The 13,513-nt window shown below is 45.3% G+C and overlaps 1 protein-coding gene across 1 annotated transcript; it reads right to left on the bottom strand.

Moving 5' to 3' along the window:
• Positions 1–6,810, bottom strand: LOC115482406 (60S ribosomal protein L22-like 1). The gene is made up of 3 exons (XM_030222152.1): positions 6,805–6,810; positions 1,726–2,016; positions 1–74 (listed from the first exon to the last, which is right to left on the bottom strand). The coding sequence occupies exons 1-3, from the start codon at positions 6,808–6,810 to the stop codon at positions 12–14; spliced, it is 360 nt and encodes a 119-aa protein (XP_030078012.1). The 3' UTR covers positions 1–11.
• Positions 6,811–13,513: the final 6,703 nt, after the last annotated feature.

Here is a 13,513-nt window from a genome sequence, read left to right on the forward strand (position 1 = left end):
CTTATTTGTATTTACTCCTCAGACTCCGACTCTTCATCTTGGCTGATCTGGAAGTAACGCAGCTCGTAAGTCTCCTTGTCACAGTGGCGTAGCCAGAAGTCAATTTTTGGGTGGGCCAACAGGTTGGATGGGTGGGCACTAGACAGTGGTGTGCTGGTAAATGTTTAACAACAGGCTCTCTCCCCGGTCCACCTCCCCTTAAAAATTGCAGAGCTGGCTATAGCTGGGGAGAGAGCCGGGGGGGAGGGGGGGGGGGCAATGCATTACTGTCTCCAGGAAAAAAAAATTAAATGATCCCAGGTTCCAATTTAATTCATGTTTAATGTGGGATAAAATGCCATAAATAAGTAAATAAATATAAACTTTTAATGTTGAGCACCTGATTCTCAAAGTGGACATATTCCAAACACTATAATGAAAATAAAATGATTTTTTTCTACCTTTGTTGTCTGGTGACTGTTTTTCTGATTATGCTGGCCCAGTATCCGATTCTGCTGCTATCTGTCCTCTTAACTCCGTTTCCAGGGCTTCCTTTCCATTTATTTCTTTACTTTCCTCCTTTCTTCTTCATTTCTTGCTCTATATCCATAAGTAAAAGCTGGGTCCTCTGCAGACTTGACTGTCTAGTGGATCCAGCTTCTGCCTATTTTCTTCATCCATGTGCAGTTTTTCTCCTCTCTTCCTTTTCCCTCATCTCATCTCCTTCCTCATTCTTCCATCCCCTCCATCCATGTCCAGCATTTCTTCTCTCTCCCTTCCCTCTCATCCATCCATGTCCAGCAACCCTCCTCTCCCCTTCCCTCCATCCAGCAACCCTCCTCTCCCCTTCTTCCACCATGTCCAGCAACCCTCCTCTCCCCTTCCCTTCATCCAGCAACCCTCCTCTCCCCTGCCCTCTCCTCTCCCCTTCTTCCACCATGTCAGCAACCCTCCTCTCCCCTTCCCTCCATCCAGCAACCCTCCTCTCCCCTTCTTCCACCATGTCCAGCAACCCTCCTCTCCCCTTCCCTCCATCCAGCAACTCTCCTCTCCCCTTTCTTCCACCATGTCCAGCAACCCTCCTCTCCCCTTCCCTCCATCCAGCAACCCTCCTCTCCCCTTCTTCCACCATGTCCAGCAACCCTCCTCTCCCCTTCCCTCCATCCAGCAACCCTCCTCTCTACTCTCCCCTTCTTCCACCATGTCCAGCAACCCTCCTCTCCCCTTCCCTCCATCCAGCAACCCTCCTCTCTCCTCTCCCCTTCTTCCACCATGTGCAGCAACCCTCCTCTCCTGTCTGCCCTGTTTCCTTCCGCCCGCCGTACCTTTAAATATTACAGTTTTGCTGGAGTCGCGGGCAGCCGGCATTGAAGACATCGGCAGGCTTACGCCGGTTCCAGCAGCCTTCCCTTCCCTCATTGCGTCGGATGATGGCTCCGCCCTCTTCTGACGTATTTCCTGTTTCTACGAGGGCGGAGCCATCATCCGACTTGCAACGAGGGAAGGGAAGGCTGCTGGAACCGGCGTAAGCCTGCCGATGACTTCAATGCCGGCTGCCCGCGACTCCAGCAAAACTGTAATATTTAAAGGTACGGCGGGGGCGGGGCAGTGGCGGGCTGGGGAGGCAGATGCGGGATCGGAGCTCAGCCTGCTCCCTCCGCTCCGCTGCCTCCACTGCTGGGTGGGCCTGAAACAAAACTGGGTGGGCCTGGGCCCACCCAGGCCCACCCGTGGCTACGCCCCTGCCTTGTCAGCTGCCACCACACGCAGCCAATCGCGAAGATTATTCTTCTTGAGGTATTTCTTTGTGAGGTATTTAAGGTACCTTTTAGAAAACTGTTTCTCGGACATTACTGTAACCTTGTTCTTAAAATATTCAATACGAACAATGCTGCCCAGGTTTCCTGTTTTTCCGTTGACCTTCACCTTCTCCTTCAGAAACTGCTCAAAATTTCCAGAATCAAATATCCCATCTTCTACAGGATGAGTAAGGTCATGAACAAATTTCCAGGTTCTTTTAGATTTTTTATTTTTTATCTATTTTTTCTCTGTATCTAGCTCTCTGACCTCTCCAGTCTGCCTTTTCCCTATTGTTGTTCTTCCTGTAAGCCAAGCCTAACTTTGGTCTCCCTGCTTCTGCTTCATTTCCTGTTGTTGTTCTTCCTGTTAGCCAAGCCTCGCTTTGTTGTCCCTAAAGCCAAGGCTCACTTTGGTCTCCCTGCTTCTGCTTCATTTCCTACTTGTGACATCATCAGCCTACTTCTTTATAAGGACCCAGGGAGCTTTCCTACGTTGCCTTTGCAAGAGGTCTCTTAATCTGTGCTACCTGTATAGGTCATATCCCTGCTTGGCTTTGTTCTGGAGTCTTGCTCATGAAGGTCTGTTCTGTTTCCCTGAGTCTTGTTTCAAAGCTTTGTTTTATTTCTGTGAGTTTGCTTTTGAACCTTGATCCTGAAGGCCTGGCTGTAGAGCCACACTCTGCTCTTGGTGTCTGTATCTGTTTGACTTCCCTTGGCTTCTGCTTTTAGTTTAGCCCTGCTTTTGACTCTTGCTATAGTTAAGTTCTATGTTTAAGCCAATCTCTGTGTTTAGCCAAGCTCTGTTCCTGTTTTCCCTGTTTTGTCTCCTCTGTGTGTAGTTCTTGTCTGTTAATTCTGAGAGTCTGTAGAAGCCAGCATTGTCCCTAATTAACTCACTGCTATGCAGGTGTGTGTGCTGCCTTTCAATCTGCCTGGCCTTTCCAGCTGTGGATGCTGGTAAGCACATTGCTTCTTTGTTTGTTTCTTTGTCTTCACTTAGTCTGCTTAATCCTTTGCCTGCTATGTTTGCTCCCTGGCTCTTGAGCTCTGTTTCTGCTAAGTTTTGTTCTTGTTGTGTGTTTGAGCCAGGTTCAGCCCCTGCTATGTGTTTGAGCTAGTGTCTGTCCCTGCTCTCTATCAAGCCATGTCCCTTGCAGTATCCTGTTCCCTGCCGCTTGAGAATCCTGAATCCTGTTCCAGCCAAGCCTGTTCCAGAATCCTGTTCCAGTCTTGTTTATTGTCTTGTTGCCTAGCTCCTACCCTGTCTTGTCTGTCTAGGTGTGCTTTGTCTTGTCTCTTTCAGTCTAGTCCTGTCTGGATCCAGTTCTTGCCTTGTCCTTGTCTTGCCCTTTTCTGGACCCAGTTTTAATCTACTTCCATGTGTTGCCCTTGCATTTCTGGGTCCCAGTTTTAATCCAGTTCCGAGTTTTGCCTGTCTGGGTTCCAGTTCTGGCCCCTTTGCCTTCTTTTCCTTGCCTCGTCTGGATCCGATCTTTGTTTTGTCCATTGTATTTAGTTACCTCAGTCCTGCCTGTGTTGAGTCTGTTAGTTTATCTTAGTCCAGTCTGCTCTGATTCCTGCCTGTGCCAGCCTAGGTGATTTGTCTGCCAAAGCTCCGGCTTTGGTCCAAGGGCTCACCATTCCTAGCAGTTGTGACAATAAGCAACTATTAAGATGGACTTGGGGAAAATCCACCGCTTATTTCTAGGATAAGCAGCCTAAAATGTATTGTACTGTTTTGGGATCTTGTAACCTGGATTGGCCACTGTTAGAAACAGGATGTTGGACCTTGATGGACCTTCGGTCTGTCCCAGTATGGTAACGCTTACGTTCTCATGTTCACTGACATTAGCACATGCTAACTGACTAACGTGTCCATACACATGAGCCCTTAGTGTCTCCTCATCAGTGCTCCTGCATTTTTTTTCAGTTGCTATGCACTAATACTAACATTACCACTTAGCCTAAAAAAGAAATTGAAAAAGGGCTATTTTATAGGTGTGCAAGAAATGAGCTTAGGGTGTGGGAAAGTCCAGGGTTAAGGAAAGGTGGGTATACAATTTCTTATTCTGCCTTTCTGAGGTTTCAATCAAAGCAGTTTACTTATTATATACAAGTACTAATACATATTATATAAGTACTAAGGTGTGCTGAAAAATGGCCTGCGGTAGTGTAGGCGCAGGTTTTGGGCGCACACAGAATCATTTTTCAGCGCACCTGTAAAAAAAAAGGCCTTTTTAAAATTTTTTCCAAAAATGGGCATGCGGCAAAATGAAAATTGCCACGTGTTCATTTTGGGTCTGAGACCTTACCGCAAGCCATTGACCTAGCAGTAAGGTTTCGCATGGTAACTGGGTGGTAATGACCTATGCGTGCCAAATGCCACTTGGCGCACGTCCTATACGTGCGGCAGGAAATAACAATTATTTTTCAGCTGCACGTATCGGATGTGCACCAAACGTGAAATTACAACAAGAGCCACATGGTAGCCATGCAGTAACTCCATTTTGGCGCGAGTCGGGCACACGTAGACGCTTACGCGGCTTAGTAAAAGGGACCCTAAGGTACTTAATTTACACTGGCATAAAGGAGGGTTAAGTGACTTGCCCAGAGTCACAAGGAGCATCAATGGGAATTGAACTCAGTTCCCCAGGATCAAAGCCCACTGCACTAACCACTAGGCTACTCCTCCACTAGTGACATTCCATGTAGAAGCCTGCCCTTGCAGGTCAGCAATGCGGCCGCCTAGGCTTCTGTTTCTGTGAGTATGACGTCCTGCACATACGTGCAGGACGTCAGACTCACAGAAACAGAAGCCTGCGCAGCCACGTTGCTGACCTGCAAGGGCAGGCTTCTACATGGAATGTTGCTAGTGGAATAGCAACGTTCCATGTAGAATCTCCAATAGTAGCAACAGAATCTCAATAGTAGCAACATTCCATCTAGAATCTCCAATAGAAGCAACATTCCATGTAGAATCTCAAATAGGGAAAGGGAAATGGGACTTGATATACTGCCTTTCTGGGGTTTTTTGCAACTACATTCAAAGTGGTTTACATATATTCAGGTACTTATTTTGTACCAGGGGCAATGGAGGGTTAAGTGACTTGCCCAGAGTCACAAGGAGCTTCAGTGGGAATCAAACCCCGTCCCTGTTTTTCTCAAGACACTGCATGAGTCATTAGACTACTCCTCCAGTCCACACCCATTTCTTAATGCACCTTAATAAAAGGGCCCCTTTAAAAATGACTGCATGGACGTGTGCATATACATTTGTATCTGTTAATTTCTACAGGTTGTTTGTTTCCAATAAAGACACGTGCTTATTTTAAAAATTCAAAAGTAAATGCAAAGTGTCAAGCCCACCCTATCCTTTCCACCAGGAATGCTTCCTCCTACTATGGGTGAAAATGCATCTGTGCTGTACTAAGGTGCATAATTTTATTCACGTATTGGGGAGGGGCAGTTTTCACAAAGCCCATTTCCATGTGTAAATCACCTGTATCGTTAGGAGTATTTTTCTCCTATGCAGATCCTTTGGCACTTATTCACATTAAATTTTAATTTATTTATTGCATTTGTATCCCACATTTTCCCACCTCTTTGCAGGCTCAATGATTTACCCTTTAGATGCCCAGTTCTTCAGTCTTTCACAGAGACCTCCTGTAATTCCTCAAAGTCTGCTCATGGTTGCATCCCACTCATCATCTTTACTTAACCAACAGACCTTTCCAGTGCCAAATTCTTCATGAACCACTCTCTTAAAGTCCCTTCAGGCAAAGATGGTATCCTTTACTGAAATGTTTCAACTACTTTTTTTTCTCACATCCAGCCAAGCCAACTTCCATCAATCTTTGTTCCACAAGGGCGTAAAAGGATACCTCTCAGTTATGCAACTTGAGGGTAGACAGATCTGAAAGGTGGTCAATTGAGCCAAAGAAAGCAATGTTTCCAATTCCAATTTTTTTGTTTAAAGGTGTATTTAATGTTTAAAAAAAAGGAAGAAAAGAAATGTTTGCAATCTTGGAATACCACTTACACACCAATCAGCTACACAAAACTTCCATAATCTAAAAATATCCACTTGTTGCCTGGGCCATGATTATACGGTCTTTTGCATAAATGTAACTAAGACAAACAACTTTCTAAAACAAAGATATTTTTTTGCATTCATTTAGTCTTATGTGACCTTTTCAATATTCCAATATGCCCAAGGGTCCTAGGTATGTGATGTGGGTAAACCTGACTACACTCTCACAGAAAACCGAAGAAAAACAAGCAGAGTCCATGACTGCCAAGAACAGACAGTCTAGGATTGTGGTTGGTTGCCTCATAGGGTCAGGAAAGCATGAAATTATGCCCTTAAAATGTCACAGGTTTTACTCCTAACAATCCATCTGAAACCCACCGATTCAGGTGGTGAATCAATGCTTGTGTTATATTTTTAAAACACTTTCTCTACACACATTTTCTTAGGAAGATTTCTGGAGAAAATCAATGGGTCTGGTCCACCCAGCTTTTAAAGGTTTGTTTGGGGTTTCTCTTGAGAAGTTGAGAAACATAATCCCTTCAGACAGCAGACCATGTTTATGATGTGCAATCATACTAGGGTTAACAGCAGTGTAGGGTGGGCTGGAGATATTCAGTAAAGATCAGGTGAAATTCAAACCCAAGGGGGGGGGGGGGGACAGTCAGAGACAGGATATCACAAGAATTTAACATACCAGCCATACTAATGGGGTTGATATGTATGTACAGAGGGAATATTAACCACACTATGCAATGAGGCCAAAGCATAATGCAGGATTCTAATTGGCTTATGCATGTCCATTGCCATTCCAAGCTAAATTATGCATTTCGGGTCCAGGTTAGACCACTGCGATCCTAGACATGGTTGCAACAGCTTGGAATCTTGGATGGTACAGATGTGGGGGAGAGAATCAGGATAGACCAGACTTACTAAATAAAAACCAGCTGATTTATTAGAAACATGGGTCATGAAATCACTCACTCATAAGAAACATACCGGCATGAACATAGCTCTTAGCAGTAACTGATACTCAATAAAGGCTTCCCTTGCTATGTGTGTGGGGCAATTCTATAAAGTGTGTCTACAGTTAGGTGCCAATAGGGCACACACATTTATAAAGAACTTACACGTGTGATTGGCACCAATAATTGGCAGTTGTGCATTTAAGCAAAGTGCTATTCTATAAAAAGTACACTCAGTGGCGTACCAAGGGGGGGCGGTGGGGGCGGTCCGCCCCAGGTGCACGCTGCTGGGGGGGGTGCCGCGTGCCTGTCGGCTCTTCGTTTTCATGCTCCCTTTGCCCCGGAACAGGTTACTTCCTGTTCCGGGGCAGAGGGAGCATGAAAACGAAGAGCCGGCAGGCGCGCGGCACCCCCCCCCCAGCGGCGTGCACCCGGGGGGTTCTTTCACCAGGGGGGCGTCGCGCTGTTCCGGGGGGGGGGGGGGGGCAGGGCGCATCGGCAATCTGCCCCGGGTGTCAGCTCCCCTAGGAATGCCACTGAGTACACTTAAGTCCCTTACCTCTGGATTCTATATATGGCACCCAAATTTGGAAGTGTTCCTGAGATACGTGTCCACTTAATTGGCTAACGAGCTGCTAACCATTAAAAATTGGATGCTAACAACCAATTGTTGATGTTAATTGGCACTGATTAGGATTTGCACATGCATCTGGCTGTGTGCTATTCTATAACGCAGGGCATCTATATCCCATAGTACGCAACCCTAAATGGATGTAACCGTGGGAGGTGCATGGGCTGCTCAGGGCTTTTCAAAAAATTGTGCACGGTGTTATAGAATAATGAATCTCTTCATTCAACTTGGGTACAAGGATTTATACCAGGTTTCAGCAAGTGTAAGTCTGGTGTGCAGAGAATTGGTGCTAAGCACTATTCTATAAAGAGGGCACCCTTTATAGAATAACATTTAATGCCAATCTGTACCAGCACCCATTTTGAGTGCCATTTATAGAATCCCCCCCTTACTGCTCAACTACTGGGGGACATTAGCATGAGCAGAGCATGGGCATGTCATGGGCATTTTGCCTAGTGGCATATGCAACTTACAGAGTAAGATGAGTTCTATGCATGGCATGGCACACTTAGGTGTACCCACATCTGCCTACCATTGAGTTGACATAAGTGGCCACAGCTATATTTTGCTGCACCAAAGCCACCTTACGCCTGTATTCAATAACAACTTAGGCACACCTAAGTGTCATTATAGAATTAGTGCTGAGTGACTTTTTTTGTTAGGTCAGTATTGAATCATAGCGGGGGCTCACTTGTTAATTCATAGTGTACATACCCAGCGCTTTCGTATCACTCAAAAGACTTTAAACATAGCAACAAGTTCAGTTGAACACAAGACCTCTGCAGTGATTTATTTCGCAAGAACCACTTGTCAGACTTGTGAGTTCTTGTACCAAGTAGAGCACTGCTGAGTGCGATGATACTCACCCGGACTCTGCTTGGCAGCCGAGCAACCCTGAGGTGCACCTGGGGTAACCGCCGTTCCCCGGGGGTTGAGCCCCCAGGTGCGGGCAGCCGGCGGGACTTACGCAGAGAGATGAGGAGAGGGACGCTGAGGAAACCAGCCGGAGGAGAGCAGAAGGGAGTGGTCCAGGTACAGGCAATGTCCAACAGGCAGGCAGCAGGCAAGAGTAAACCAGGCACAGGCAGGGTCAAAAACCAGGAAAACGGACAGGCAAGAACACAGTGAAGAGAAACGCTTGCCAAATAGAAGCCGAAGCAATAAGGCAGAGGGAAAGCTCTCCAGAAATAGTGTAGGCATCTGATGTCAGCAGGAACCAGCTGGAGAGGAGAGCTTGTCATAGGTCAGGAAGGCAGTGAGGGGAGGAGAGCAGGCTTCCGCCCGCGGGGGAGGCCAGTCCCCGTGGAGCAGGGAGGTGGGTTGACGGTGCCGAGCAGCCCCGGGAGTTCCCTGGAAGCGCGCAGAGCCGGCAGGGACGTAGGGTGACGTGGGCAACCTCGGGCACGCACACAGTGCTGGAGAAGACTGCGGGGGAGTGCAGTACCGTCCTGGAGTGCCGGATCTGCTATGGCGGCAGGTGTCCCCACACTGCCAGAGAGCCCCGCCGATGAGGAGGTGAAGGGCGTGACACCACTCAAATCTTGGCTCACCAGCCTCCTCATCAGTCTAGTTGTGTTAACTTTAATTTTTGCAATTTTCCTTAAAATTGTACAAAACCACTACTTAATTTAAATTTGATTGCAGGACCGTTCGCCGACATATGGCATGTTTTGCAGAAATGTATGTGTGATATGTATGTGGAACACAAAAAGCAAACACTGGGCCTTCAGGAAAAGAGAACAATTTAATCCTTTATTCCAAAAGATGACCCGACACGGACTGTTTTTGGCGTACAAACGCCTGCCTCAGGGGTAAAAAAAGTCCTATAGGTATAAGCATAAGAGATCAGTCAAGCAATCAGGGAATATTTCTCAGAATATGCTGATCGTCCATACAAACTTCAAAACGCTGTCGGTAAAAAAAAAAACACCAAACTGCATGTCGTGCAGAAATGTATGTGGGACACTGGCAGCTAAATTTTCGGATCGAACCCTGATGCTGCATTTCTGCGAAACATGCCGCAAGTCGGCAATGGTTCTGCAATCAAGTTTAAGTTTAGTAGTAGTTTTGTACTATTTTAAGGAAAATTGCAAAAATCAAAAAAGATTAATATTAAATGTTACATTAAAGTTAACACAACTGGACCGATGAGGAGGCTGGTGACAAGATTTGAATGGCTCTTGTGAAATAAGTTGCCGTTGAGGTCTTGTGTTCAATAGAACTTGTTGCTACTTTTCAAATCTTTTGAGTGATAAAAGAACATTGGATATGTACCCTATGACAGAGGAAGGAGAGAGAATGGGACAATGAAAGTGTGGTAGTAACTTGTCTTCACCATACACTGAAACAAGGTTAGCCTGGTTGAAAAAATAGGTCTTTAGGGCAACCTTAAACCTAGGTAGAGTAGGTAGTAGATGAATGTACTTATTGGAAGAGAGTTCAATAACGAGGAACCAGTATGAAAAAGCATCCATTTGCATAACCATCCCACAAGCTTGTATGCAGTAGATTAAGGTGTCCTTTTACTAAACTGTGTTAACCACTTACCCCCAAATTCTATAAAGGTCACTCAAATTTGCATGCAAAACTTTGGACGCAATCCTGAGATGCATGTGTCACTTAATTGGTTAATGAGCCGGCAATAATTAGGTGCTAACCATCAATTATTGCCATTAATTGGCAGCAATTAAGATTTGGGAGTGGAAGGATATAAGGAAGGACTTGGACACCTCACGATGAAGATAAGAAGTGAGGAGATGCTGTCTATTTCCCAAACAGTAGGCTTTATTCAAACCAGCATAACATAACTTGAGTGAAAGACCCAACATGGCCGTGTTTCGGCAACAATGATCCCTGTGTTAGGGGTCATCAAAGCTCTCAACAAGAATCGCTGGGATATGGGACAAAGCCAACCAGTCTCAATTTTCCAAACAGCAAAATGTAGGTCTTCAAGAATGTCAAACCAACTAATAAGTTTTCACATTATTATTTGGTTTGATGGTCTTAAAGACCTACAATTTGCTGTTTGTAAAAGTAATAGACACATTTTTTTATTTATGCAAGCAAAAAAGTCCTAGTGTGAGAAAAAGATGAAACACACACACACACACACCAAACTTTCTTTTACTTTTTATTTTGTGGTGGTGGTGCACATCCCTAATTTAGGGGGTTCTGGCTATTTGATAACCCCCATTGTAGATGCCTTTCATATTTATAAAAGCAATTGACAGGAGCAGGCTGCTAAAAGGCTCCTTAGGGGCATCTTGTTAGGTTATTTTGTAGAAAAAAAAGGGGATGTCAACGTTTGGAGCAGCACATTAGTGGCCAGTAACACTGATATCAAATGGAAGTGTCAGGGTAGTTCTGGAAAACCAGCAATGGCCAAGAATCTAGATTACATAAGTACATAAGCATTGCCATGCTGGGACAGACCAAGGCTTCATCAAGCCCAGCACCCTGTCACCGACAGCAGCCAAAAGAACAAGCAATATGTCCCGCCCATCCTAGAAATACTGTATTATTCCCTCGTCCATTCAATAACATTCTATGGCTTTTTTCTCCAGGAAGCCGTCCAACCCTTTTTTGAAGTCCGCTAAGTTAACCGCCTTAACCACTTTTTCCAGCCATTCCACCTTTTCTGCCCTTCTGTATTTTCTACCTGCTTTTTCTCTCTCCCCCCCCCCCCCCCCACACACACACACACACTTTTCCTTTGTGACTATAAAATTCGGGTAAACCTTGCTTTCCAAATGTACTCTGATTTATTGCACTTGATAGACAGCCTCTTGCCACAGGCGTTGTGACAAAACCATTTTAAATGTTCAAGCACAGCAGTGAAAAGATTCACAGAAACAACAAAATGAAATGGTACCAAATATAAAATGTGACAACTAAAGATAAAGGTTTTTTTTTTCCTTTATAACTTGTGTGGTTTTTCGCTTAGTTGAGGGTTTACTATTCAAAAGAATCAAAAATATTTGTTGGCATCTTTGAAAGCCACAAATGGGTCAACAGGCTCACAGGGCATAACCATTGAATGTGAACGAATGAGACCCCATACAGGGGAGGCAGTTAGGGATGTACGTTTTGTTTGAAATTACATGGGAAATGCTATAACATTTCCCACGTTGTAGAGAAACCCCCCTGAATTTGTTTTTCTTGTTGCAGTCTTTGTAAAGAGTATGCACTCCTAAGACACTGTTTCCCCAAATCTTATATAATAAAACTCACCCTCAACGTTCTGAAGACACTGACGTCACTTCCGTCACTTTTTTCAGGGTTCGAAGGGCTCGTGGTGGTGAAGCCACCGAAATCGCCAAGTCTTGGGGCCCCGCCCTCGCGTCAAACGTGATGACGTCGAGGGCGGAGCAATGGCGTCACACCGAGGGCGGAGCAATGGCGTACCGTGCGTTCAGGAGCTGCAGAGCAATGGTGTCAGAACGACGAAGGGGTCGGTAGGTAGATAGGGAGGGAGGGAGGGAGAAGGGGGGGGGGTGTTGGGGAGGAAAACCTTGCTAGCGCCCGTTTCATTTGCTCCAGAAACGGGCCTCTTTTACTAGTGAAAACATAAAACAAATCCTGAAAAGGATATAGGAAATTAAACAGACTGACATTTTGTACTTTGCAAACCTCTAGAATTGGTATACCTAGAAATCTTTCTCGTGCAGGCTTTCTTAGAGTTCTACTTGCTTCAACTGTGCGCTTCAGGCTTGGAAAGATGAAGGCAGCCCCCAGTGATGTTACTATCAGTTGAAAATGTAAGACTTTGCAATTAAAACTGTACCTCCGCGCTTCAGAAAGGAACAAGCTATTGCCGAGTTGATGACATGACAGAAATAGAATTATAACGTTGGCAGCTATGACTGAGGTAGGAAAGGAGCTTGAGTTAAGGGTGGAGAAATAGCCTTACTTTCCCAATAAGAATTAAATTTAATGGAGGAAACAGAGGTAAGAAGTTGTTTCCAGTATATACTAATTTACCTTTCCGGCTATGCTAATTAGGAGTGCAGCTAGAAACATTTTGTGTCATGTTCGCTTCTGTGTGATTTCAGGGAATGCTTTTTTTTTTTGGGGGGGGGGGGGTGTTGTCTTTACAGGATAAATAACTCTATGTGCATCATGTTTCAGAAAGAGTGCACAGTCATCCACAAGGGCCGGCATTCTGATGAAAAAGTGTGCACTGATTTCAAAGACAGCACAGTAGTATCCAACGAGAGTGCACTAGTATTCACGAAGAGTGCAATCTATTTGCAAACACTGCACACTTTTTCAGAAAGTGTACACTAATTGATGGTGCATGTTCTTCTGTAGTCCTAGCTTTTCTGAGGGAATTGAAACTATATGCCAAGACTACAGAAAAACAATAGGGCAAAGGAAGGATTGGGCCAACCTGGGAAAAGTTACTACCCTCCAAATACTTTTGAGGCTTAGAGTAGGACCTGAGCCTCGGACATGGTCACTCAGGCAAGGTCAGACTGAGGATGTCCTTTGTGCAGAAGATAACTAGATGTCAGGAGCTGCACTCAGGTTGTCAGAGGCCCAAACCTAGAGCACACAAGTATCAAGAGCTGGAGAAGGAAGCAGTGCTTCTCTGAAGCAGGAACTGGAAGCAAACTGAGATGGGCAGAAGATGTTCTGTAAAGATAGGGTATCACAGGAGCTTAACATATCAACAAGCAGGTCATAAGCCTGCAAATACATCGGAACTATGACCTGGAATTGAAGTACACAAGCAGGCCACAAGACTGGAGCAGGGACTGGAAGTATACTTGAACTGTAAGCTTGAAACTGGCATCAGTAAGCAGGTAAAGAAAGACATAGAAACAAGGAACCTGTGGACAGGAGGCCTGATAGCAAGCAGAATGGTTAGCCTTTGTGTAGTTGCAAACAACTTCCTGTTTCCCATAAACCCCCTTTAATTAAGTCTCAGTCAATACTGACTCATCCAGACTGATATACTGCACAGACCTCACTTGTTCCTGCTGACCTGAGGGTGGCTTGATTCTCTTGGTGAAATCAGGTCATTTGCTGGAGCCATGGGAGCAGAAGGTTCTGCCCCATTATCACATCAGACACTGACCAGGTCCAAACCCAAGACTATGGCCTCAGTAGT

Source organism: Microcaecilia unicolor, chromosome 13 (genome assembly GCF_901765095.1).
Source record: "Microcaecilia unicolor chromosome 13, aMicUni1.1, whole genome shotgun sequence".
NCBI classification, from domain to species: domain Eukaryota; kingdom Metazoa; phylum Chordata; class Amphibia; order Gymnophiona; family Siphonopidae; genus Microcaecilia; species Microcaecilia unicolor.

Bases quoted from the DNA above. Each gene is read 5' to 3' on its own strand.
- LOC115482406 (XM_030222152.1), bottom strand. The intron at 75-1,725 runs GCAGGGGCGTAG...CACTGTGACAAG, and splicing joins GTGTGGTGGCAGCTGACAAG to GAGACTTACGAGCTGCGTTA.